General features: G+C 36.6%; 3 protein-coding genes across 3 annotated transcripts; all 3 read left to right on the top strand.

Moving 5' to 3' along the window:
• The first annotated feature begins 519 nt into the window (after positions 1-519).
• On the top strand, positions 520-11,882 carry LOC134540188 (RNA polymerase II transcriptional coactivator). The gene is made up of 4 exons (XM_063382757.1): positions 520-637; positions 2,345-2,416; positions 4,449-4,632; positions 11,447-11,882. The coding sequence occupies exons 2-4, from the start codon at positions 2,357-2,359 to the stop codon at positions 11,527-11,529; spliced, it is 327 nt and encodes a 108-aa protein (XP_063238827.1). The 5' UTR covers positions 520-637; positions 2,345-2,356; the 3' UTR covers positions 11,530-11,882.
• On the top strand, positions 4,645-8,540 carry LOC134540187 (uncharacterized). The gene is made up of 2 exons (XM_063382756.1): positions 4,645-6,027; positions 6,386-8,540. The coding sequence occupies exon 2, from the start codon at positions 6,397-6,399 to the stop codon at positions 7,906-7,908; it is 1,512 nt and encodes a 503-aa protein (XP_063238826.1). The 5' UTR covers positions 4,645-6,027; positions 6,386-6,396; the 3' UTR covers positions 7,909-8,540.
• A 5,444-nt stretch (positions 11,883-17,326) lies between the features above and the next one.
• On the top strand, positions 17,327-26,195 carry LOC134540235 (uncharacterized). The gene is made up of 4 exons (XM_063382850.1): positions 17,327-17,635; positions 20,735-20,914; positions 24,740-24,841; positions 25,867-26,195. Exons 1-4 carry the CDS (start codon positions 17,492-17,494, stop codon positions 26,014-26,016), a joined length of 576 nt encoding a protein of 191 aa, XP_063238920.1. The 5' UTR covers positions 17,327-17,491; the 3' UTR covers positions 26,017-26,195.
• Positions 26,196-26,457: the final 262 nt, after the last annotated feature.

Raw genomic sequence — 26,457 nt, 5'->3', positions numbered from 1 at the left:
GTCTACCATTATAGTTCTGTCCAATAAAGACACACTTTTTTTTTTTGCAATATTTAGTGTTAAAAACCTATTATGTTAAAAGGAAATTATGTAGGTATGCTATTTTTTTCTTACGTGGGAAACGTGCATGTAAGGGTCCTCTGCCCATGCACGACACGATGCAGGCTGAGTGCTGCGTTAGCAACTAGAAAAGTGCCATCTCTTTGTGTAACAAATTAAAATCTATTTGGAGTTACTTTCCTTCATTAGCAACGAACCACTGCCCCCTCCAGCTAAATGGCTTGAATCCCTCTGAGAACTCACCAGGCATCACTATCAATCTTCTTCAACCACGAGACAACCCATACGGCAACACGTTAAATGCCATTGAATAGATTAATTTAATTAAAATTAAGTAATTATTACATTGGTTTTTTTATAAATATAAATATGAATATATTAACATTACAATATTATTTTCTTGTGTTTTGAATGACGTATATTTTAGTTAGCCAAAGGTAGTACGGAAGATGTACTTACGACAAATGATATTTGCCCGCCTTCACTCTTTTCGCTCGCTACTTGTTCTTTCGTCATTTGGTCGTTTCGTTGAGTTTTCGTGCCGGTATATTTAATAGCTTGAAATAAATTCTTTAAGGTAAGTATACATAACTGCCGTAACAGAATTTATAGAAGTTACTTAAAGTCTGACTCGTAAGAATAATATAATTTAATAGTTTGTTGTAGAGTTTTAACTCTACATTCGATTTTTGGTTCAGAAGTGAATTTCATTTTTTAGATTGATTTTTTTCAAGGGTATTGGATAGACTATAGTTTGGATAGTTATATATTTTTTTAATTTGGGAATTGTTAGTTTTAAAATTGTTTAGTGAGTGTTTGTAATTTGACCATGTGGGGTGTTGGTAAAAACGCGATACATTAACGTTATTTTTGACGTCACCAACATGGCGGCGTTGACGTCACGACCACCTCTGAAGTAGCGCGTGATTTGTTTAGCACAAAATAACTTTTGTTTATGAAACTAACTTTTGGTTATGGTATTATATACTTTAGCCTTACATATTTTATTGTAGAGCACGATTCAGAATATACATATATTTTAATTATGTTGTAATTTTCTAATCTAGAGGCTTTTGCTAAGAAAATAAAGACTACGGAGTTATTTCTTTTTATAGGTCTACTAATCGTAGTGGTGGTTATTTTGAGACAGGAAAGCAAGTGTGTTACATTTTAATTTTTTGCATAATGTTTATAGTTATATATTCAATCCAGTATAATATTAGTTCCATTTTAGCTGTGTGTTTCTCTTGACACTACTTTTTAATAATTAAAATAGTTTTGTATGTAATGTAACTGTTAACACGTCTGCCATTTTATCAAGTGTACAGGATTTTCAATATACTAAATTAAAATGGCCAACATAATTTACAAGTCTTGGGTATTAAATTTAAAAAAAAACTTTTAACTGTGAACACTCAACTATGTTGAAGGCTTGTTGATTTTTGCGGTGAGAAGAAAATGGACGTTCTTGATCGTCCAGAACTTCGGCAAGACTGGAATTCTGTGAGGTACCCAAAATAATTAAATTTTGCAGACTATGCCAATGTTCATTCTGCCTCACATAACGAGACACAGACACACCGGCCATCAGAAAATAGAATTGTACAAAACCCCTGAATCTGTTACGAATGATCACAAATTTATTCTCCCACCAAACAATGTGCAAATAGAGAATTCAATTTGATGGGTTCTTGTCTCCCATCTCAATGTGTGGGTCAAAATAATACTGAAATATCAACTGAAATCTTTAGAAATAATTAACAATAAACAATTTTGAACTAGTCGCATTGGAAAAAAAAATTCACAACTAGTGCCTCAACAAATAAAAAAAAAAGTGTACACAGAATAACCATGGGGTTTTAGAAAATGTGAATGCAAATCAGAAAGGGGTGGAAAATCACTGATTTACTTCTTTGTTGCAAAAATAATACATTGGAACAATAAGAAAGCTGTGATATTTTTTTTACTATTAGTTTAAAGTAGTCGCATCTAGCGACAGTTGTTTAATTACCAGCAACCGAGACTTGGGTATTGGTACTTGGCAACAACAATAATATTGTCTTTTTTTTTATATAGTAAATTTGGTTTAGAAACCTAGATCTTTATTCCGAGGTAAGAAAATGTTGGGGAGTTAAAGGTATGCTTAGTTTTCTGCTTCCAACTCTGTCTTTTGGATGGGTTTTAATCCTACACTTCTGTTAGTGGACAGGCTGTTTTTCATTGAAATAATACTCGCGATACATAGTATGGATGTAGATTTCTATCCAGAACTTGTATTTTTCAGCCGGAAGACAGAATGCCGAAAGATAAGAAGCCCAAGAAGTCTGACTCTTCCTCAGATTCAGGTCCTGACGATGTAAGTATGTTGTTTTTAGTTGGCAATTAGTGCTTTGAATTTGTTCAATTTTCTATTTAAAATTCATAGGAAATACAGTAAATGTATGGTTCTGTCGAGGCACAGGATATTTTGAGAGACTGAAAAAGTAACTATACTATTTTCACACCTGCTGTAGAAGTTATTGTTGAATAAAAAATATTTATTAACCGAGTAAAATTATTTCATGTGGAAAAATTGTTTAAACAAAAAATCACTTTTTAAAGTAAAGGTGCGAAAGACAAATTTGCTTCATGGTAAACTTTACTTCTTGAAAACTGTTAGGTGTAAGTCCAACATGGATTTAAAATTATCAGGAGAAAGGACAGATTTTTTTTTTCTTCAAAAAATACCATATTACAACTACGCGGTTCTCAACCATGTATGATGATGGGTACGGACAAGATTATATGGTGGATTGCAATAAAAGTGAAAAGCATGTCACTACAGTAGAACCCCTATCATACACTTTTCAACGGAGGGCACAAAAATGGTGTATGATGCGGGAAAGTGTATGAAAAGGGAATGGCAATAATAAGATTTTTTTTCAATCTAGCATACCAGCACAATAATTGATTAAACTTAAATACATAATGTGTAAATAATTGCATTATATTAATGAAAGATATGAATTCATCATTATATATACATATAATAAAACCACCAGAAATGTAAAATACAGTCCATAACCAAGTAAAGCAGTCCTTTCTTGGAGGGGGGAAAGGTCACCAAGCCTAAAATAGAAATTAAAAAAATTAGGCTATTGTAAAAAGAAAATCAGAAATTTTTGCTTGTTTGTTTCATTTTACAAACAACTTTATGCAACAGAACAATTTTCAATAAAATGTTAACTTGAGAAACGTACAATACAAAAAAATCCGATCATATGAAAACAATAACAAACGGCTATATTCAGTTCAAAGATTAATGTATGCACAAAATATGAGATCCGTGCCTTGGTAAAGCGCGTTGACCATTTTCATAATCATTGCTAATTTGCGCCACTAGTCTCGCTTGGTGCTGGCCATAGATGCACAGTCTTCCTGATGCCATCCATATCTATGGTGCGATAAAGTTATTTTCTTACGTTTGCAAAGGTAAACCATGAACGTTTTTCAAAATAAAAGCATTAAAACATATTTTTTCAGGAGGAATATAACAAAAAAATTTGTGAATTTATGACTTTTCCGCTTTGTAAAAACGTATGAAACGGGAAATTCGTGATTTTATAAGTGTATGTTCCGGGAAAGTAAACCATTGTAAATATAGTACTTTCGGCGGGACCAAAATTAATCGGCGTATGACAGGGGAAAATGTATGAAACGGGAACGTATCATCGAGGTTCTACTGTATACCATGTAACACCAGAAACACAAGTTAATACACCATAAAGCATCAAAATGTAACAGCTTAATTAAATTATTGACTCATATCACAAACACACAATTATTAAATTAAATGAATGTAATTTATATGAAATTTTTATCAAAATGTATGTACTAAATAGATTGCAAACGTTTTTACTTTTATAAATTTTGTGTTTTAAGAAAATGTGCGAACTTCATTAGAGTAAAAATTTGTTGCTAGTAAAATATGCAAGATCAAGCAACGTAACATTAATCTTTCCCAATTTCTTTTATTTTAGTAGAAAATTAATGCTACCATAGTAAAAGATAAAAATTGTTGTAATTTTAGTTAAGGTGTGTGTGTCAAATTGCTGATTGAATTTATGTTTTCAGTTGCATTTCGGGGTAAATGGAGTATTTCGTTTGTTGTATTAGGTTTCCGACTCATTTCGGTATACGTGGATGTATTTCATTTCCATTTGTATCGTTTCAGTTTATTTAAGTTATTTCACATTAATGTGTACAGTTAGGTAACATTTCCACACATTTCAGTTCTTTCCTTTGATTTATTTTGTTACAATTCGAGCATTTAATCATCGTAATTCGATTCAGTTAAAACGCTCCTTATTTCATTACAAATGGGTGTGGTTGCTTGCTGCGACGCGCAGAAGGAGCCCCCGTCCAAGAAGCCCAAGAGCAACGCGTCCGTCTCGAAGAAGCAGGACGACGAGGAGCCGTCCTGGCCGCTCGAGAACAAGCGCTTCGTCAAGGTGCGCGAGTTCCGGGGCAAGGTGTTCGTGGACATTCGGGAGTACTACGAGGCCGACGGCGAGATGAAGCCGGGGAAGAAAGGTACATACTTGGAAAAAATACCGTTTTAGCTTGGCCCGAAAAGGTGTTTGTAATAATCCTAACGGATCGTCGCAGAGTCTGCAAGCTTTGAATATATATACTGTATAGAAGTCGCCAGCCCAGGTTAAAATTTCTAATACAATTTTGAGGTAGTTGGTTAGTTCACCGCCGCAATCGCCACCATCTCTAGGGCATCGACTTGTGGTGGTCCCTAGCGGACAAGTGTCGAGAACTCTTCAAACACCCCTTCCCCCTCCCGCTGAACGACCTTGAGCTGCAGTGAATGTTAGGTGGGGGGTGCGGGGAATGACAGCGGGCGACAGTGCTGCGCTCTAACGTGTAAATAACAACCTAAGACGATACAGAGCGTTACGGCAGCGCACTGCAGCGGTGAAGTTCCCAAGCTGCTCATCATACGCTTCTGAAAAACGTAGAGTAAATCCTATCCACTCGCGACTTCTATACAGTATATATATTCAAAGCTACAAGTCACGGAAGTTACATAAAGAAATTGAAGGACCGGGCACTGAAGTCATGGAAAAGTTACTAAATAAACAGTAAATTTGAAGTCGCTACATTTTAATTTCTTGCAGCCTTTTGTTCTATCTTCATTTCAGTTGGTAGTTGCACATTATATATAAGTAGTTTTATATGTATGCATGTTAATTGCCAGTGTTATTTGACACAAAGGTGTAGCTGTTCTACTGTACTGGGATTTTATGTAAAGTTCTCGTTCGTTAATTTGCTGAGAATAGACGGAACCGAGAACTGGGACCAACCCATATCTAATTCTGATAAAAAATAAAATATTTTATATGGTCTAGTGGTATTGATGGAACCTTATTCCATTGTCTGGGCTGAACCAGTGCTATTTTAAGTGATTTAGGTATTTAGTGTCTGATTAAAATACCGTATTGGTCCGAATATAAGGCGACCATTTTTACATAAACGAGAGATGCAAAAATTGGAAGTCGCCTTATTTTCGCACCCAAGACGTCAGAACCGCAAACATTAGTTCCAAGCTGAAAGCTACAGTAGAAACATTGTTTAACAAAACGTTCACGATTTTTTATATTACAGTCATGTAGGGCAACTTTGTGCCAGTGGGTGTAACTTTGCTCCACTAGCTTCTTTTGTTTTAAAAGACAGTTAACAATATCTCTTTATTCTGTGGAGAGAAATTTTTTTTTGTAAACATTTCTGAAATTTCACTTTTCCTGTCAAGTTGGCAGTAGTGCAGACAAGTCCTCTCATCTATATTAAGATATGTTTGAATTCAACTGTGATTTTTAGTTGATTTTGACTGTTGTTTTAAAGTTGTCAGTGTTTTTAGGGTGATGGTCAAGGAGACACCTCTTAAAAAGCACCATCTGTTTCACAGTTAACACTTTAATGGTAAGTAAATAAAGTGGAATAACAAATAATGAAAAAATTACTAATAATACAAATGCATGCTTACCTTCAATTCAGAACATTTCAGGGCAACTTTGCCCCGGCTCAAAGTTACACACAATTTGTGTTTCTGAGATGTTTTGTAGGCCTATGTGACTGTGTAATTTACCAAATATTATATTGTAAACCTAATATTTTGATACAAACCAAAATCTTTTCACAGCCTATTTTAATGTTTAAATATTGTAAAAAAGATACTGTATTTACGGTACAAAGAATGCTAATTTAGGCCTAAGTGATTGAAACTGTAAATGCGGTGATTTCAAAATATTACTTATTGTACTGTATTATTTGTTTACAGAAGACTGTACAATGTCTGAGCTGAGGAAAAAGAAGTTACCTGGTACCAGGCCATATAAATCATATACTGATGCTGTTCTACAGCAGGTATTAGAGGATATCAAAGCAGGTAAAATTGGTCATCGCCAAGCAGAAAGAGAGTATGGTATACCAAGGAACACAATTCGCAACAAGTTAAAGCGATGCCACGAAAAAGCAATAGGCAGGCCTCAGGCGTTTACCGAGATAGAAGAGCAGAGTTTTGTAAACCATGTTATAACATGCAGTGAATTTGGAATGCCTTTATCAATGTGTGATGTGCGCTTTATCGTAAAAGGTTACTTAGATTCAACAAACACTAAAGTGCCTCAGTTTAAAAACAATTTACCAGGCGTGGATTGGGGTAGACTGTTTCTAAAGCGTCACAAAGCTGAGTTAGGTCAAAGGTTCGCAAGTAATATCTCAAGATCCCGGGCTCAAGTCAGTGAAGACATGGTAAAACATTTCTTTGTGCATTTAGAAAAAGAAATTGAGGGTGTACTACCTTGTAACATTTATAACTATGACGAGACAGGTTTCCATGATGTGCCTAGTAAGAAAAAACTTCTTTTTCGACGAGGGTCGCGCCACCCTGAACTGATTTTGAATAGCACAAAGTCTTGTTTTACCACAATGTTTTGTGGAAATGCCTTAGGAGAATTTCTTCCTCCTTATGTTATCCTGAAAGGGAAACAGAAATGGAGTGACTGGCTGAAGGGTGCTCCACCAGGCACTAGGTTAAATGTAACACTTCATGGGTGGATTGATCAGGATGTCTTCGACGATTGGTTTGAGAACCACTTCCTTCCTTTTGCTTTGAAACATCCAGGCAAGAAAGTGTTAATCGGAGACAACATGTCAGCACACTTGACTTTGAAAACCTTAAAGTTATGTACTGAAAACAATATATCTTTCGTCATGCTTATTCCCAATTCCACTCATTTACTCCAACCTCTAGATGTGGCATATTTTTCGTCGCTAAAGTCTAATTGGAGGAAAATCCTGTATGATTGGAGACAAACCAGAGAAGGAAAACGTTGTGTTGCCCTTCCAAAATCACTTTTTTGTCAGCTTCTAAAGTTTACACTAGATATGGGTGAACCAACTGCATCAAGTAACCTAGTGAAAGGGTTTTTAACAACTGGTATCCATCCCATAGATAAAGATAAGGTTATCCAAAAATTGCCGCAATATGCTAAAGAAGCATTGCAGATAACTGACAATGTAGGTGAATGTTTCAAATCATTCATATCAGAAGTGCGTTCTTCTGATCTGGATAAGGTTCAACGATCAAGAAAGTTTAAACTACCTATTGAACCTGGCAGGAGTGTATCAGTAGAAGAAGTAGAAACTTTCTATGACAAAAAATTCTGTGTGCGCGCTCAGGACCAAAAACTAGAGGTGGTGTTCGGAAGTTTCCAGGACGATGTAAGGTTATCAAACCAAATAGGCCTAGGGAAGGCGAGCACATTCCATGTACTAGTACTTCAGAAAGTCGGGACGTAGTTGACGTTTGTGTGTCATCAACAATACATGCTGGCCCTACTATGTTACTTGAAGATTGTACCAGTGAACATGCTAGCCCTACTGTGTTGATGGAAGATAGTACCTGTGAACATGCTAGCCCTACTGTGTTGATGGAAGATAGTACCTGTGAATATGCTAGCCCTACTGTATTGATTGAAGATTGTACCAGTGACACTATAATCACAACCAGTACTGTAGTCATTAATCGCACAGATGGTTATAAGGTTAATGACTATGTAATTGTAGTGTATGATGGCCATACTTTTCCTGGTACAGTAACATGTATAGCTGAAGAAGAAAATGAACTTTTGTACAAAGTCAAATGCATGGCTACATCTGGTGGATACTGGCGCTGGCCAGATCATCCAGATGAAATTTTTTACAGAGCTTGTGATGTTATTTGTAAGATACCTCCTTGTAACATTGAACCTGTCAGTGGCCGAGGACATTTTAAAATTAATGAACCTCTCCTATTGTCAAAAGTGGTTTTAAAAATATGAAAAGCTGTTCCAACATGTTGCATGTACTGTACAGTATGCAATAACCAATTAAGTCATGTCAGATGTTATAAAATAGCAGACTTTGACAAATAGAGATATTGTAACACATTATGTGTGATGGTTTTATTTTAACATCTTCATTTAACCCTACAAAATTTATTTCTATTAATAAACAGATCTAGAAAATACATTTTCACTTTTTGTATCATCACTGTTGAACGAAAATTATGGTAAAACTTGACAAAATACTTGATATTTGGCACAAATGGTAAGCTATATGTGTAGATTAATATCTACTTTGTGGAGCAAAGTTATACTCTCCAGCAATAGCCACCTTTTTCATGTTAAATAAAAGCAAAATAAAAATATGGTGCAAAGTTACACCACTGACTTGGTTAACTTTGCTCCACCAGAAAAATCAACATTTTAAATATTTATATTCATCTAACACATGATACGTTTCCAAAAATTGGTTCCTTTCCAATATATGGACTAAATGATTACACAGATTTAGCCCACTTTTTTATTTCACAATCTTGGGACAATCAAAATCCTGTTAAGTGGACCAAAGTTAGGCCACTTGACTGTAACTAAAACTTTGTTACCTCACACGGTAAAAACAATAAATCCACCTAATATTGCAGTAATTTACAATTGTTTGAAGTTGAAAATTAAAATATTTGTTCTTGAGTAAAAACGTGAATGTTGAAGCATCTCAAAATGGCAACCTTTTATTTCACAATTCATATTTGTACTTTGTGTACAATCGCGTGTTAACATTTACGGTAATTTATCTTCAGATTTTTAACTGAAATATTTGTACTAAAATATCACAGTTATTTTCAGAACGATTGTTTACGTTTACAAACATTTCGGATGTAATGTATGGAAATTCACGGCTGCCAACTGTCTTTCCACAATATTTCTTTGTTGTAAAACGAACATTGCCGAACACGCTCGAAGACGCCATATTAACAGGAATTTGGTACGTTGCTTCAAAAGCTATTTTAATAATCCACTCTTTATTTATGTAAAAACCTTTCATAATTATAATAGATTATTCTTTCAAATTCATAGAACAGACTCTCTCTGTCAGAGAGTAATATGGACAAATATACGCGGTCACGTAACCGAAGTTATTCATGGCCGTATGCTTCATCATGTCAGCTAGCCACTTGTTTTGTTCCGGCAAGATGCATTATTTGTTTGCTTTTTTTACGTTAAACACACTACTAAATAGTAATACACCTTGTTCTGTGGTAATACGTAGCTTAAGTCAAACGGAAAGTTAAATGCTGTATTTTAAGAGTGATTAATAGCCATTGTAAAAATTTTAAATTCGTAGATACAGTAAACTGTGAAAAATCAACAATCACACATGGGTGGAACGGCGGGGAACGAGCTCTAGACAAATAAACAGCTCTGAAGATGACAATTATGCAGCTTCATTAGAGTAAACACGAAAAAATTTCTAGTGTAATATTTAAAAGTGTAAATATTTTCTAATTGTTTTCTTTTGACTTTTAGGGTAGGCCATTCAAACTTATTTTAAATAAGTAAAGTGATAAATATAAATTAATTGTTATACATAAATGCAAAAACGATTTATCAACACAAAATGTATGTCTAATGAATTTTCACATTAATTTCTACCAAAAATTATTTTTACATTTGTTTGGCCTCCTGAAACTGCAGGTCGCCTTATATTCGGGGTCGCCTTATATTCGGGCCAATACGGTATATCTTAGATTTTCCAATAATCATGTAGACTTTGCGTTACCCTCTTTTATCGCATAATCGTTGCACCCATATTTTAGGGCGTCAAAATTTTGATAAAAAAAACTTATCGCGTAAACGTTTCATGTTGTTTTTGGTCCCGCTGTTAGATTCAGAGCGCTTTGTGTAGGTATCTTTTCCGTATAAAACGGTGTATTTTAAATTAGAAATCTAACATTTATTCGGACATTACCACTTACTTATTTAATTAACGGAAATACGAAGTTGTCCGACGTGTAAATTTTCTTTTAAAGAAGTTTTTAAACGTTATAACCTTTATCTGATCGTCTGCGTCGCCGCGGTGTACTGTTTATAAACATGTAGCCAGCGCTAGTTGGCATGGTTCGTGTTTGGTTATGTTGCTTCCTGTATAGAGCGCGTACACGTAGTCGAATATTGATATTTCGTTTATTGCATGCAACGCACTCTCTCTGTCAGGTGCCGAGTTAACTACATTTGACGGCCTGCACTCTTTCGTGGCAAGTGTGTACTACCACTGTTACGCGTTAGTTCATGTCATTGATTCAGTGGCTTGCGTTCACGTCACAGATTTTGTTTTTCTATTTAAATTTGAAGAAAGGTTTTTGTTGTATGAATTATTAATTTAAATTGTTTGGTGTGCTCTTTTAAAATTCAATTTTTAAATAAATGTGCTTTCCATGAATGGGTTTTGTTTTAATGAATAACTTTACCTAAGAAATAACATTTTTCCCACATAATCGTCGCACCCCTACTCTTCAAACTTGATTTTAGAATAAAATGTGCGACGATTATACGAGAAAACACAGTATTTTAAGGCTTGGTCCTTTATGCCATGTAGGATATTTCTTTTTTGTGGTATTACATTGTTTGTTTTTATAGCTGTTCCTGTAGTTTTGTCACTTCACAGATTTTGTCTTGGCTACATATACTAAATAATATTCATGAGTGGTAAATGTCTCATGAATTCTAATAAGTAATTAATGAAAAACATGTTTGTGATTTGTTTTTTTTTTTTTTGTTTTTTTTTTACTGCTATTGGCTTGCAAAATTGGTGATGGAACATAAAATGGAAGAGAGCTATCATGATAAAATTACAGGATCTCTATATAAATAAAATGTTGACAAAAAAATTGAATAAAATTATTGGTTGTATGGCATTTTAAAAAATGTTGTAGTTTGTCTATATAGCTGTTGTAAACTATGCAAGATTTAAAGTAAGAGATAGCTGCAAAATATTTTTGTATTGTTTTCTTTTTCAGGTATCAGTTTGTCGACGTCTCAGTGGCAAAAGTTAAAGAACATTATCAGTGAAGTAGACGATGCCGTGAAAGAGAAGTGTTAACCTTTGTAAAGAAATTTTCTCCGTGATGTGAGGGACTGAAGAAATTGTGAAAATATGTCGACGTGTTGTGTTGTGTTGTGTTGTGCTTCGGTTGTTGTGTGTGTTTGTAGACTTGTTTACTTTTAATGATACGTACACACAAGTATTTCCCTGGTAATATACAATTTACTATCATTTGGCCTGCAGATATAAAAGTTCATGCCAAAAATATACAATGGTAAAATGAGTGTTTTAAAGCAATGCCAGTTTTTCTATTAAAAATTTAATTCTTCCTGTTTTAGTTCCTCAATTTTAGAATTTTTTAAGTTTTGTAATTACTGTAAGTGGAAATAAATAAATATATGCCAACATAATTTGTTTGTACATTTTTGATTGGTTGAATGGCTGGATAGTCTACTTTGATTCGACCTTTTGTACCTGTGCTTGTTGCAGAGTTCATTTCACAAAATGGCTAGCCTTGCTGCTCCTGATGTGATTACACAAATCATGCGATCTTCAGGGTTTGTTTGGAAGAAAACTCAAATTTTTCACTTTTTTTTTTTAATAAATACTGAGACGTCTCTTCGAAACACAAAAACTGTAAAATTGGTGTATTGATTAAAATGGTAAATTGAGTACAAAAATTGAGCGACCATTGACTAAGAAGTTTCTTATATATCTGTAGTTGTGTAGATACTTTATTCTTGTTCGTTTGATTTATTAACATGGTTTAGATTTATATTATGGTTATAAATAATTGTAACTAAAGAATGTATTGTTACTGGAGTGTATAAAAGAAAGTAATCTGAGCTATTATTGCAGTGAAATACCTGTTGGCAATCATTAATCCTGTAATCGTGACTCAGCCTTCTAAAGAAGTGAGAACACAGGATGTATGAACTGTTTAAGAAATATAAAACAAAAGTCATTAGGAAAGGTGTTTGTGATCCTGCCAAATTTGGAGATCGCTATTTTTATTTCTCCACCTACCTCATTTTGAGGTTAGTTTCACCCCAAAGCAAAGGCTGCTCTTGTCATACAGTTGTGTGCTGGTCTCCTGAATGATGGATAGAGGGATTACTTGTACATCAAGCCTCTAGTACTATGCCCGGCAGATATCTTGGCGTCTGAGCTCCCCAGTCCTTTCTGGAGGGGAGGGTAGGGCGAAGAGAAAGCAATACCCTATTGTCAAGGTCAGCAGCCAGGTTTGTACTAGCAGAACAGAAAACATTTGGCGCGTGACTTCCTACACTACCGTAAGTCTGTATCCATGTCCGTGGGGACCCCAGGGCGGTAAGGCCTTTTGGCTAAGAGCGCTGGGTTACCAAACCAAAAGTGAGAAATCCTATGAATTGTACTTGTATTACATAAGTGTAACATTGTGTAAATTGCAGTGGTTGTGCTCGAATATTTGTACTCATCTGTCAGGAAAAGTAACAAACTATTATCTAAACCTGCAACGTTTTACTTTGTCCCATTAAATATACTTACGGAGTCTGCTAATTATTATGCTAACCAAAATTAATTGTAATGTTAACTCAGTAACTAGCGAAAACCAGACACGATTTATTTTAAATAACTAGGTCACTTAGTATGTAAAATAAATTTAAAACTATGCTTCTCAATTCATTGTGTTCTCAAAGTTAATTAAAACAAAAGTCTTACAAGAAAAAGCAAACGACCAAAACATTACGCAATTGTAGCTCTCCGCGTGAAAGCTATCTCACAGTTGATGACACAGGAGCCAGTCTAGCCCTTATTGTTCTCCGGTTTCCGTACCTAAAACGTTCCATTTAGCGCTGGATGTACATTTAAGTAAACATGGAGCTTGTTATGTTATATTTGCTGCTTTAACTTCATGTCAGTCGTTAAGGAAACACCTGACTACCAACGTTAATGGCATTTTAAAAATGCTTGTATATGTGTGGCTTTATATTTTAATGCACCTATAATCAATTATTTATTATAAATGAAAATGCAATTTGCATTGTACTTCCACTTTAGAAAGCATATTATCACCTTCAAACCTCATATATATTATATGATTTGTTTAATTTAAGTGTGAAGTTCTCTTTCCGTGATAATTGATTGAGCAGACATTTATTTTTCGCTTCATCACAACACTGCATGACAGTTTTTATTATTTCCCGCTATCCGCTATGTATCACTTTACCGCACCTCTGCGAGCTGCCACCTTCGCCTTCCATTTTCGGGTATACACTGAAGGGCGATATTTTCCTAACAGCCACTACACGGCTCTCGGCTACGTGTCGCCTGCTTACCCCCTCTTCTTTCTCCGGTCCCGCTGTACCCACACCCCCGTGCTGAGACACGCCAAGATAACTGCCGGCTACAGTAAAAAGATTTTATAATTTTTTTACTGAATAACATTCCTAAAGATTTAAAATAACTTCAGTATTTGGTTCTTTCTCAAACAGTTTACTTTCTACCAAATAAAATCTCCAAAATATTCTTAAGAATAATGTACAGTAATGCAATTTTTTTTTATTCACTATATATATCATTTTGTTGGACATATTTGCCGCTTTATACTGCTGCTACTAGTGTTAAGCTGTATTGCAGTATAAATTACATACTAATTATTATTGGTATTTTAAAAAGAAAAGTTAAAATCATTATAAAAGTGCAAAATAATTTGGGGGAAATAACACTGCTAACTGCAAGAAAAAATACCACTATGTGCAATGAAATTATAACACCAACGCATGTCTGGTGATGACTTTTTTAATATTTTTCCGAATAAAAGAACCATGTATTCCTTCCTCCCTACTACCACTTCCACTATCCCCACTTTCTATCTCTTCAATCCATCTCCCACCTCCCCGATCCATCTCCCCCCTCCCCGATCCATCTCCCCCCTCCCCGATCCATGTCCCCCCTCCCCGATCCATCTTCCCCCTCCCCGATCCATCTCCCCCCTCCCCGATCCATGTCCCCCCTCCCCGATCCATCTCCCACCTCCCCGATCCATCTCCCCCCTCCCCGATCCATCTCCCCCCTCCCTACCACCACTTCCACAACCCTTCAGATGTTGCGGTGAGCTGGAGTTTTTTTCCCCGTATCTTGTTACGCCCGCCATTCAGTCGGTGCTCCAGCCATGTCATTGTTGGAAGGAACACAAAAATTAAATAATGTTTTCAAATACTCATTTATAAACCACGCAGCACGCAGAAACCCAACGCAAGCATCCCCCAACTATCAACTTTTTGTGTATCCTCATTCCGTACGGTATTTGAATTGGTGTTGCGAAAAGTTAAGTTATGTGCAAATATGACCACGACCTAACAAAGGAGCCCGGGCGAAGAAATAGTTTTATACCATTTTAAAATTTAAAGTTTTTGGGTGTTTCAAGGCCCGTCTTCGACAGTTCGAACCTGGTGAACGGTCTTCCAAATGTGAATGACTGTCACATTGTTGCAATGAAAACTGACATATATCACAAATGCGATGTCCGAATCCACTGATTTATAAAGTAGTCACTAGGACGCAGTATATCAGAGGTCCCCCCCCCCCCCCCCCCCAAACACTATGACTCACCCCCCATTCTCTCCCCCCCCCCCCCCCCCCGAAATTTTTTGTGCTATTTTCTCAATGATTTTATAATAATATACTTTTTTAGTATTACCTTTTGTCACATTTTGCATTAATTAAAACTAACTTTCTAATAATAGTAATTTTGGTCATATGCGTGTGTGCAATTATTGTCGAAGCGGGGATAGGGACCATCCTGAACCGACAGATGCCAAACTGCTTTTGTTGAGGAAAGTGTGGGGTTGCCAATTTGATATACAAGATCCCTTTCAATTATCAAAGCACCAGAAACGTATTTTCACATTAGAAGCTATAAGTATGTAAATGATATATATATATATATTCTCGTCTTTTGACAACCCCCCCTCCCCCCCTGAAATTTTAATGACTCAGTCTGCGTCGTTACCCCCACTTGTGGGCACCCCTGAGTATATATAGTATGCCAAAATAGGTGTTTTTCCGATAGTTCTTGTTTGTTTTCATGCATTGCAGTCTTATTTTGAATATTCATTTGACTTGTGATAGTTAAGCAATAGTTATTTATCATATTAAGGAAAACCTAAATGCTAATAAATGAATTCCAAGCGCACTACAAATAGTAATCCCGTCTGTTTGCAGTTTACCCGCCAGTTGAGACAAAAATTTCCAGTTGACCAGTGCGTTTCGGACCATCATCCACGCCACCCGTTACGTCTAAGGGTCACGTGGACCAATCGGCGATCAGCGTCCGTCGGACACAACTTGGGACATTGCAATTGTAGAGGGGCCGTTATAAACTACAGTGAATATCTTGCGTTATTGCGTCGTGATCCTTGCCTAGTTAATAAACCCCGGTATAATAATCTCGATTTGAACTAGATGTACCAATCGGATAAATTAATTTGAATAATCCGAAGTTTTGAGGCAAACACAATAGTTTTCGATTTTCGTGGGCTATACGCCTTCGTAGTCTATTGAGATGATGTTCCGTTAGTAGGCCTATCAAATTGAAAGATGTGCGGCATCACAAGACCATTTCAACAAAATCTGCCGTCCGTAAAGACACGTGCTTTGTTGTGTGATGTGCGCATGCGCACGTCTGTCATCAGACTGCCCGCCACGTTTCTTTTAGCGATAAGAACGCGTGCGTGACTTTCAAACGCCCACAGTCTAACTTAGGTGACCTCAGCTTCGACCGCTCAAGAGCGCTGTGTTCGCTACGTGAAACACAGCCAGTTGCATCTCGGGTGTCGCTAGCCCCACCAAGCTATGTTCCTGTCTGCTATATTGCTTCTAGTTATTTACAATTATACCTATTTTCGTGTTCGTGATACAAATGAATCATAAAAGAAAGCCCAGGGTTAAATTGTATTTTCTACGGATTTACACCTGAAGTAGGCTTGTGATGTTTTGCGAACTGCGTGCTTTATAAACGCCTGTGAGTAGTTTATTGCGTTGGTTGCGTGCTGCGCTGTAGCGTCGTTTTAATCCCAGTCTTTATAAACCACTTGCGTTGTCAGAAGCTGTAATCGCTGATTGGTCCGTGTGACCCCTCGGACGTCATGCGTAGTGTGGGCGATGGTCCTAATACACTGGTCAAACTGAACCTTTTGGCCCAATCTCTGTTCTTTGGTACCTTAAAATAACAACAGAACACTTACAATATGTGAAATTTCCTGTTCCCGTTTGAAAAAAAAATTGGTTCTCTGTAAAGTCGTTTTAAGGACGATAGTTTAACGTGACAAAGTCAAACAAAACTTTGATGAAATGATTCCATACTTTTATGAATAAAATTAAATCTTTTTTTTTTTTAATAAAATAATAAATACTTGAAATTTTACTAGTAATCAGATTTTTAAAATGCAAGAATAATAAACCTTTATTGCCGAAATTGTTGTTGTAATAAGCAATAAAAACCACATTAACTTTTCACTTCACTTTATAACCAGTCGACGAAACAGTTCACGTGTAGATGTAAGTTGTGTGCTGCCGCTGTCTTTCTTCTCCTCGGACGCACAGGCCAATCTAGTGGAAGAGAGATAGATGCGGCGCAAGCGTACAATGAGCGTAACGGGACACTTTTTTTTCCTGCGTGCATCCGGCGTTCATCGATTTATTAGACGTTGTCACGTCAAAAAAAAAATTAACAATCAAAAAACATTTACTACACTCTATTGACTACCTACTCAAGAATGCAGGAGATTCGGACATCCGACATTACAATTGTGGTTTGGGCAGTTTCCCGCGCGACTACTTGATAGTAGGATGACACGGACAGGGCCAGGCTGTTGTAATCTTCCGCTCGGTTGATTTGCTTGGCTGACGGCGGACCCGAAGGCAATCTGCTCGGGAGAGATTACGGCGATTGGCCGATAGGCGCGGGCCTAATCTGGCGACGACTGCCCCGCGAGCACTGATTACGGGCGGGCAGTGGCGATAATCAGACCACGTCATGACGGCCAGGCGCAGCACCATGTTCCTGGAGAAGCTGAGGAGGACCCGTGCGCGGGACCTGGAGGAGCTGAGGCTGAGGAGGAAGTACTCCAGCAGCCAGTACTACCACACGCTGCCCGCCGTCGCCAAGATACTGGTGGTCGTGAGTACCACCTGCCCGCTAGCCGCCCTCGTCAAAGGGATCGTCCATTAATCACGTGAGGCTCGAAAAGGGGTGGGGAGGGGGGTGTAGAGATATATCACGTGTATTTATTTTTTCGGCCGATTTCTACTAAACCGAAAAGCGACGCGTGACCTTGACTCGCCGTAGCCAGGCAACAATATCCCCGCCCGTCGCAACATTAACCACCCGGCTCGGCTTGCCAGTCGCCAGTAAGACTGTGATTTTGGCGCCGAATACATGCGTAAATCACAAATAATCACATTTTTATCACTGTGCTTAATTTCCCAGAATTAAATTAGATTATACCTGAATTTAAAGATAATATTCTGAAATTTTCAAAAATATTTTGTACAAAAAAATACACGTGATTTATTGGGGGGGGGGGGGGGGGAGGGGGGTTGTAAGTGAAACCTCACCACAAATCACTAGGGGGAGGGGGGGTTAAAAATTTGCTAAAAAAAACATCACGTGATTAATGGACGACCCCCAACATAGCGACACGCACCTCCATTTCAACAATAAAGTTTCAAAAAAAAAAAAAAACATCAAAAGAACCCATTTATAACGAAATAAGTGTATTTTAATGGAAACGAATTTCAATGATTAAATGCATGAGTTGTAACGAAACAAATCAAAAGGAAAGGACAGAAATGTGTGGAAAATTTTTATCTACTTGAACATATTAATGTGAAATAACCGAAATAATCTTAAACGATACAAATGGAAATGAAATAAATCCACATATACCGAAATGAGTCGGAAACCTATTAAATCACTCGATACAATAGAAATAAAATTATTTGTACCCAAATGTACTTAAATATATAAAATCAAGTAAAATAATTGGCTGTCTGTAAAATCAGTTTACGAACGATAGTTTAACGTGACAACGTCATAACAAAACATTGATGAAATGATTGCATACTTTTATGAATAAAATTGAATCATTGTTATGGAATTATCACTATTTTGTATGGATACAAAGAAGGAGTGAAATGAAATCTAGAATTTAATTGATAAATTTACTTTTATTTGCACTCGTTAAATCAAATATGTTTATTACTTTAACGAACAGATTATTTTAACTATAACTTTTATACATGTTTGCTCTTTAACTTCTTCCAATCTGTGTTATTCTGTTAAGGATCACATCATTATACTTATGTGGCAGTAAAATCTTTAAAGTTTTTCATGAATTAGAAAAGGTATTTAATTTTCCTTTTCCCATTTTAACGTCCGTCATTTTTAACACAACACTACACAAACAATAAATAAATACAAATTAAAAGCACCGCACGACGCGGATAAAGGCATAATCACGTGAAAAAGTATGCGAGTGCGCACGTACGGCAGTGTGCCACAATGTAAACAAGCCATCGAGCTCCCCACTCTTGAGCTCCCTCCCCCGCCATGCTCCTGATCGTTGCAATTTTACTTGTCCACCTGTGTGCTACACTTCCGTTACCGGTACGCTCTGGTGATGTCATCGCCTCGACTGTAGCCGGGAGCACAATTGATAGAATAACGGTAACTGTAAGATTTGACCGCCATGGTTTCGAACCTACTGATTCACAATAGCGCATAGGACGGTTGTGCGCATAGAAGGGAAGTGAATATGTTTTATTTCTATTACGGACGCATGGCGCAACAAGCAATGAGCGTAGAGCAAGAAGCCATTTTGGCGGAACTAGAAAACTGTTTATATGTATTATTAATATTGTGGCAAGACATGATTGAGATATTACAATGCGCAGGTGTAACTCCCGCTTTATAAATTAATTAATGCTATTACTTATGAGTCACTAGCAAAAATAATAAATTTAAAAAACGTTTCGTTGGTAGAATCTAGAATGGTTAGTTAAAAATTGTATATAACCCTTATTTATAAGTTGGGAAGGGGGGGGGGGGGGGGGACTGTGCTCATAACATGCTGGTCAGTCGTCACATGATAATAATTTCGTAACTTAGTAAATATAGTTACTTACTAACACTGCAAACAGATGTCGGATACATGGCGAAATTTCATTGACTGAAATAAACAGTAAGATTTCAATTGTGAACTGACTTCGCACAGGTCGTGCGCATAACCTGCTGTGCGCTCGCTTTTATTATTATTATGCAGCCTTACCCTTCGACAACAATACAACGGATCGCGTCCGCCAATTTTCAGTTTCCTGCGTTTCGGCTTGTGTTAACGCTTTTTGAATGTGTTGGTGTTCCGAAAACTTCTAAAGATACAAACATAATGTTTACGATTTTACTTTTTTTTTTTTCCACGCTAATTCATTTTTTCGCTTATTATTTAACTATTAAACAGAATAAGAAAAGAAGCTTTCAAAATTAAAATACTAATAACAATTTCACAAGTAGATGTTCGCGGGAAAAAAAAATTTATGAAAAGAAGACAGATGAAGGAAATTTCTCTAATGTTTTACAGTTTCGAATTGTATAGTTGCACGCTGGCAGCAAATATAGAATGTAAGGCATTCACATTTGACAGTATAGGATACCTATATATATATATATATATATATATATATATATATATATATATATATATATATATATATATATATATATATATTCTTAAACAAGTGCATATGCACACACACTGTTTTTTTATTTGTTCATCTATCTCCCTCGGTAATTTTTTTTTGTAGGAGAATGAATCATCCTTCAAAGAGAAGAACAAAAACGAGCCCAGCAATGTATATAGCATAGTGCTACCTTTATATCTATTTGGCATTCTTCCTCTGGAACCCAAAAAGCTTTGGTTTCCCAGAAGCTGCCTGCCGAGTCATTGGAAAAAATTCGGCAGAGCACTAACTAGCATCGTTTATGGTATGGCATTCGCCACATAGGGTAAACTCAACCATTATAAAATAAATTCTCGAAAATTGACAGGCCCCAATGAATTGTAACCTCTCCCCTTTTAGCCAATCCCTCTCGAATGCTTTGCTGACATTGATTTATTTTTCTCCATCTTGCATAGTTTGTAAATGTTTATTTGCAAATGTCGTTGTTGAACTTGTTATTTTGTTGAGTTGTAAGCCCTGCCTGGGTGTGTGATGGGAGCAGGCGGAACTTACCACGGATGCAGCGCTGTTCCTATCGTCGACTCTGTGCCAGAACACGGCCAGTTGGTACGGCTGGGTGTACCCCACTGGGTCCCTGTTTACAGCAGCCCTCAACATGGGCCTCTACCTGCTGTTCGTGCTGGGCCTCGCCGAGATCAACCCCAAACCGTGGGTCCTTACTGTGAGTTCCTTGTTCGGCTAGCACATGCATTATCCACCTTTATTCAGATTACTATAGTGCGGGCAGTGGTGTAGCAAGCGGGTGGCAGGGATGGCCCCCACTAGGGGCGCCGGAGCAGGAGGGTGCGCCGCCGCGACGTTTTCGCGTTACTGAACCCCCCATCCTCTTTTAATCCAAGAGGGGGCGCCATTTTCAGTTCTGGCCAGGGGCGCCAGTCACCTTAGCTACGCCACTGAGTACGGGTCAAGCACCTTGCGAGGGTTAGAAAAGTGAGGGGGTAGAGGAAGGTAATATGTATTACACCATTTAATTTTCGTACTGCTATCTGTAGGATATTTGGTTTAGCAAATGTACCGTAAAACGGGGTGAATAGCAACAATTTTAAACTTTGTAATCTCAAAGTTCATTGGTATATAATGATGTTGCCAACATATATATTTTTTATAGTCTTATCTTGGGTGGTAGTTTCTAAATCTATAATGTATATGCGGCAATTAAAATTATTAGTATTATAAATTAATAAATTTTTTGCTGTTGCAATTCACCTCCCGAATGGGGTGAATTGCAACAACAGTGTTTTTGTTATGAATGTTGCTAGTAAGACATCTGGAAGGGTGAAATGCAACAGTACATTCATGAATAGATTTTTATTAAATTATTTTCAAGTCATTACCATCATTAAAACTTAAGAGAATTAAAAAAAAAAGCAAAACATTAGGGCCTAATTTACACAAGTTAACATATTATTTCAAAATAAATGCGCATTGCACTTGTTTACATTTATATATAGCTGCAAATTTTGTGATCTAAATTAACACAGATTTCAAGCCACATCTTATTGATTCCACTTTTCTGATGATGTTGAAAATTTCAACACTCCTCTTCTTAAGACAGAAGGAGGTTTCACTCTGCCTATAATTTGAGAAAAAGAAAATGCACAAATATCTAAGACTAGAGGGTACACAAAAAGACCACCACCAATGAGATCTTTAGAATGAACTTTTTTCTCTCTCAAAAAACTCCCCTGAAACATGCCATCTTTTTGTTCTGGTGATTTTTGCACCACACCAATATAAAACTGGCTAAGAAATTGTACTAGCAACCAGTCTCCTTCTTTCACACAATCAATCTGTACACTAGAAACATTTTTAAATGTCTTGCCATTTCGCATCACGTGAGGTTGTGCCAATGTCTCTAGGGATGTGGATGGTGACTCCGATATCAACTCTTCTATTCTATCAGTGATTGGTTCTGATATATCACGCACAACACACTCCTCGGGATCATCAGTTTCTTCCGAATCACCACAAAAATCCATTCCTTTGACACTTCGACCTGGCACGACTTGAACTTTTTTCCTTTGTTGACGTTGTTTTGGTAGGTCATTGTACCGCATTGACTGCAATATGTTTACTACAACGTCATCAACAACAGCACCATTGGTTTCTCTAGAATGTAGACTGTGGTTAGGCAAACGAGAAAGAACTGCCTCAGCATCTATCGGAATAATTCCACATTTCCTGAAGCCTGATACTACATTCTTCTTCTGGTTAGGTTCGATCTTGGACATCAGTGTTTTCAACAGATGTGGAAAAGTGGTTTTTGGAACTGATGATTCCTTCCTACCTGGACCTTTTTTCCATTCTGTTAGTATTGTACGCCAAGCCATCTTCAGTGGTCTAAAACATGCCACATCTAAAGGTTGTGTCAAGTGAGTTGAATTGGCTGGAAGAAAGACAAATGAAATATCATGTTCGGTACATTTCTGAATGGTGTCAAGAGAGAGATGTGATGACAAATTGTCCCCTATTAGGACTTTTTTCCCAGGTCCTAATTTGTTACAATATTTTATTGCAATTTCCGACACCCAATCCTCAAAGCAAGAGGCATCAAACCAGCCAGAGATGGTTCTGTTGTAACGTGCTCCTTTTGGTCCACCTACTGTCCAAGACTCATATAAATGTTGTGCCTTGTAAACAACATAGGGTGGTAGGCCATCACCATTACCTGCTGCTGCAAACATGACAGATGTTGCAGATTTGCTGTGATTGACAACACGTTCTGGATATTTAATTCCTCGTTTTGCGATGATTTTCTTTCTACCAGGGTCATCTTGTAGGTTAGATTCATCATAATTTATGATGTGGGATGGTGGAACATCACATAGTGATATATCAAGATGGGAAAAATACAGCTTCAATTCATCATAGGAAACGCCTGCCCTGCTGCGTTTGATGTTCTGACACATGCGCTCTGAAAGTCTACCCTTATGTCGTTTCAAAAATAACCTAGCAAATTCTTTCCCAGGCATGTTGTTTGCAAACTTGCTCACACGACGACCACTTTTGTCTAAATAATGTTTTACTATCATTCGTAAATCATAGCCATCCATTGGATAACCCCACTCGCTCACCTGTACTAACCTGTCGACAATAAGGGTCTCCACTTCAGGAGGTAAAACCTGTTGTCCTCCAATCTGTCGTATTGTCTCACCTTTTTTCTTCTTTTTTATGAATCGCGAAAGCACTGTATGGTCAAGGTTGTATTTCAAAGCAGCTTTCCTGACACTGCATACTAGGCCTTTTTCAATGTCACTCATTGCACATTGCAACACTTCCTGTGAATGTTTTCTATATTGTCTGCTGCATGAATCACGAATATAAACGCGCGGCATTTTAACAATAATTACACTAGAGAAACGAGTTACACTGATTTACTATTGTTATGATGTCAATACACATCAAATTACTAACATTGTATACCCTGTGACATAACCTCTAGCCAAACACACACAACAAACAGCTGTTGCAATTCACCCCACTTTTAGACAGCTTGATTAACTTTACAGAAAAAAATTCTCAACTATTTAAATAGCCTCCAACGTTGTTTCCCTAAGTTAAATATCATGACAAGATACCACTAAGAATAATTTTTTACCATTGAATATATAACTTAACACGAGGAATATATTTTTCTAGATAAAGTTATTTCCTCTTTGAAAAGTAATATATTTTTACTTATTTATTCTGTTAATGCCACGCCAAGGAATATTCGGGTGCCATATTGGAAATTATTTTTTTAGGTACCCTGTTTTATGTATATTATGAAAATGAATTCGAGAAACCACATAAGATATATGTTTTTTCGTCATGAAGGATATTATTACACTCCGATGTTTTGTTGCAATTCACACTCCTGTTGCAATTCACCCCGTTTTACGGTATCGATGTTTGCCAAACATCCGCTAGAATGCATTGAATTCATTTCCTAGCCCCGTGCAGGGCACAGTTTATTAAAACGGTTGATTTTATTTGTTACCTAACAGGGACTGGTTTGGTGACAGTCTGGAATATATCTTACATTTCAATTGTAGAATGGGCCATTTTCCATTCGATAATGTGACATCATTCACATTGAGATTACACAGACTGCCCACAGGTTCAGACTGTTGTAGTCGGGTCTTTGGTGGTAAACGTTTTTCTGTAAGAAGTTAAAATGTTTTAATCTTAAAGTTAAATGATGAATTAGTTTTTTTGTTTAACTTTAATGTAATCCACTGTAGCATATATATTTTTTTGTAAATCAAATTTAAGTTTATTAACTTAAGTGTGAGCTTATACTGGTTAAGTCATTTGTCTAAATGATGTTTATTTTTCTATTGTTTGGCTTTTATTTGTAAAAGAAATCATTTTTTTTATAAATAAATATTTTAGTGTAATATATGGCTATACAAAAATGAGATGTATAAATAAATAAAATTAAAATAATACCTACATCGAGCCGATGAACATTTACCTAATGTGTCGCTGTGATTTACTAATCCAGGATGTGTGTTTGACTGTGGTTGAAGCCGTGCTAATGGCGGTCATCTCCATCCTTACCATGGTACAGTGCAGTAGCAATGACACTCACCACGTCATCCTTGGGGTGAGTAATTCATTCACAATGAATACAAGCGTTTTCTGTTGTGAAGTGCATTAAACACCTAATACTATCTAAATGATTGTTGAGATGTGTGTTATATACTAACAAATATTCCGTGTTCTATAGCCATGCCAATGAAACGATGGTAAAATATAACAGCATTCAGATGCTGTTAGATTTTCACATTGTAAAAGGTGAGGGGAAAAGCAAACCATCAATTCAACTTCGCAGTACCTTCATGACCTTTTCTCTGACTCCTATATAACCACACAACCTACCGCATAAACAGTCCATTCAATTGTCAGTAATGTCGCAGAAATATTACATTTTTAATTACGATAATTTTACTTTTCTTATTGCAGTAGGGCAGCCAAGAATTTGTTTTGAGAGAAACCCAATCATTATGAAGCATTTCTAATGCACCTAATAAAATTAATCACGACTCTAAAGTTGCATCGGAATATGTTAGTATAAGAAATTTATACATAAAGTGATTTGGTGTAAATATACTTAAAGAAAATTTCAATGTTTTAACATAAATATTTATAATATATATAATATACCTAAATGTTTATGCAGAAAAACGAAATTTCGTTTTCATCTAGGTACACTTTTACATTTGTAGTGTGACTTCAACTGTTATTTACATCATTATTTTCTGTCCCTTATCAATATATCTATAGCTTGCTTCCTTATATCTAAAATAAAAATTTCACTTTGTGCTATACACGACTAAATTTTGTATTGTTGTGCATTTCAGTAATCAACATGAAATAAAATATTGATATAGGTCCTAAATTGTTTTTGACAAATTACATAATGCATTTTACGGACGCATTTGTTTTGAAATGATTGTCCAACAACCATATTAGATTTCGTTGAGTTAATATTGTCGTGGTATTGCGACCCTACGCTATTAACTATTTTGTGCTGGAACGATATACGATGTCTAATCGGATTTGTCATGTTAGATTGATCGTGACATTGCGGCTCCAGCTCAACCCTAGCCATGCCTGTGTCTGTTCCAGCCTTTGGGACTGGTGGGCGCTGTTCTGCTGATGGTCAGCGCTACAGCCTCCTACATCATGTACCGGCGACGGGACGACGAGGAGCTCCCGGCCAGCAGCCGCGTGGATGGGGACTCGCCCCCGCCTCCCAGGAAGTCGTTTTTCATTTGAAGACTCATTGCACTTAAATCGATAACATGTGATGATCAACATGACATTTCAGGGAAGATTATCGATTTCTACTAATATTGTCAGAGACGAATTATTGTTCGTATTTGTCCTGTTTATATCTGAAAGCAATATTTGTGTTTCTTTAATTATACTGTAAATAATGCTAATAAAAATATTACAATGTTTATAAAAAACTTGAAGTTGAGATTGACGAAACATTTTGTGTATTCAATATTTATTTACACAACTATAGTGTTTTTGAAATAAATTATATTTTATTTACAATTTCTCAGTTATGATATTGTGCCATTGTGACAATTTTTAGGTTAGATGTTCGATGCAGGGTGGTATTGTATCGTTCTAGAAACGTAGTCGATCATAGCAGGACTGCAGGTCATTGAGGTTCGATGTAAAGCTGCTAAAAATGGGCATGATGACTCA

This window comes from Bacillus rossius, chromosome 16 (assembly GCF_032445375.1).
Source record: "Bacillus rossius redtenbacheri isolate Brsri chromosome 16, Brsri_v3, whole genome shotgun sequence".
In the NCBI taxonomy this organism is placed as follows: Eukaryota; Metazoa; Arthropoda; class Insecta; order Phasmatodea; family Bacillidae; genus Bacillus; species Bacillus rossius.
The sequence above is the reverse complement of the archived record's forward strand: the minus strand, read 5'-3'. Positions and strand labels throughout refer to the sequence as shown.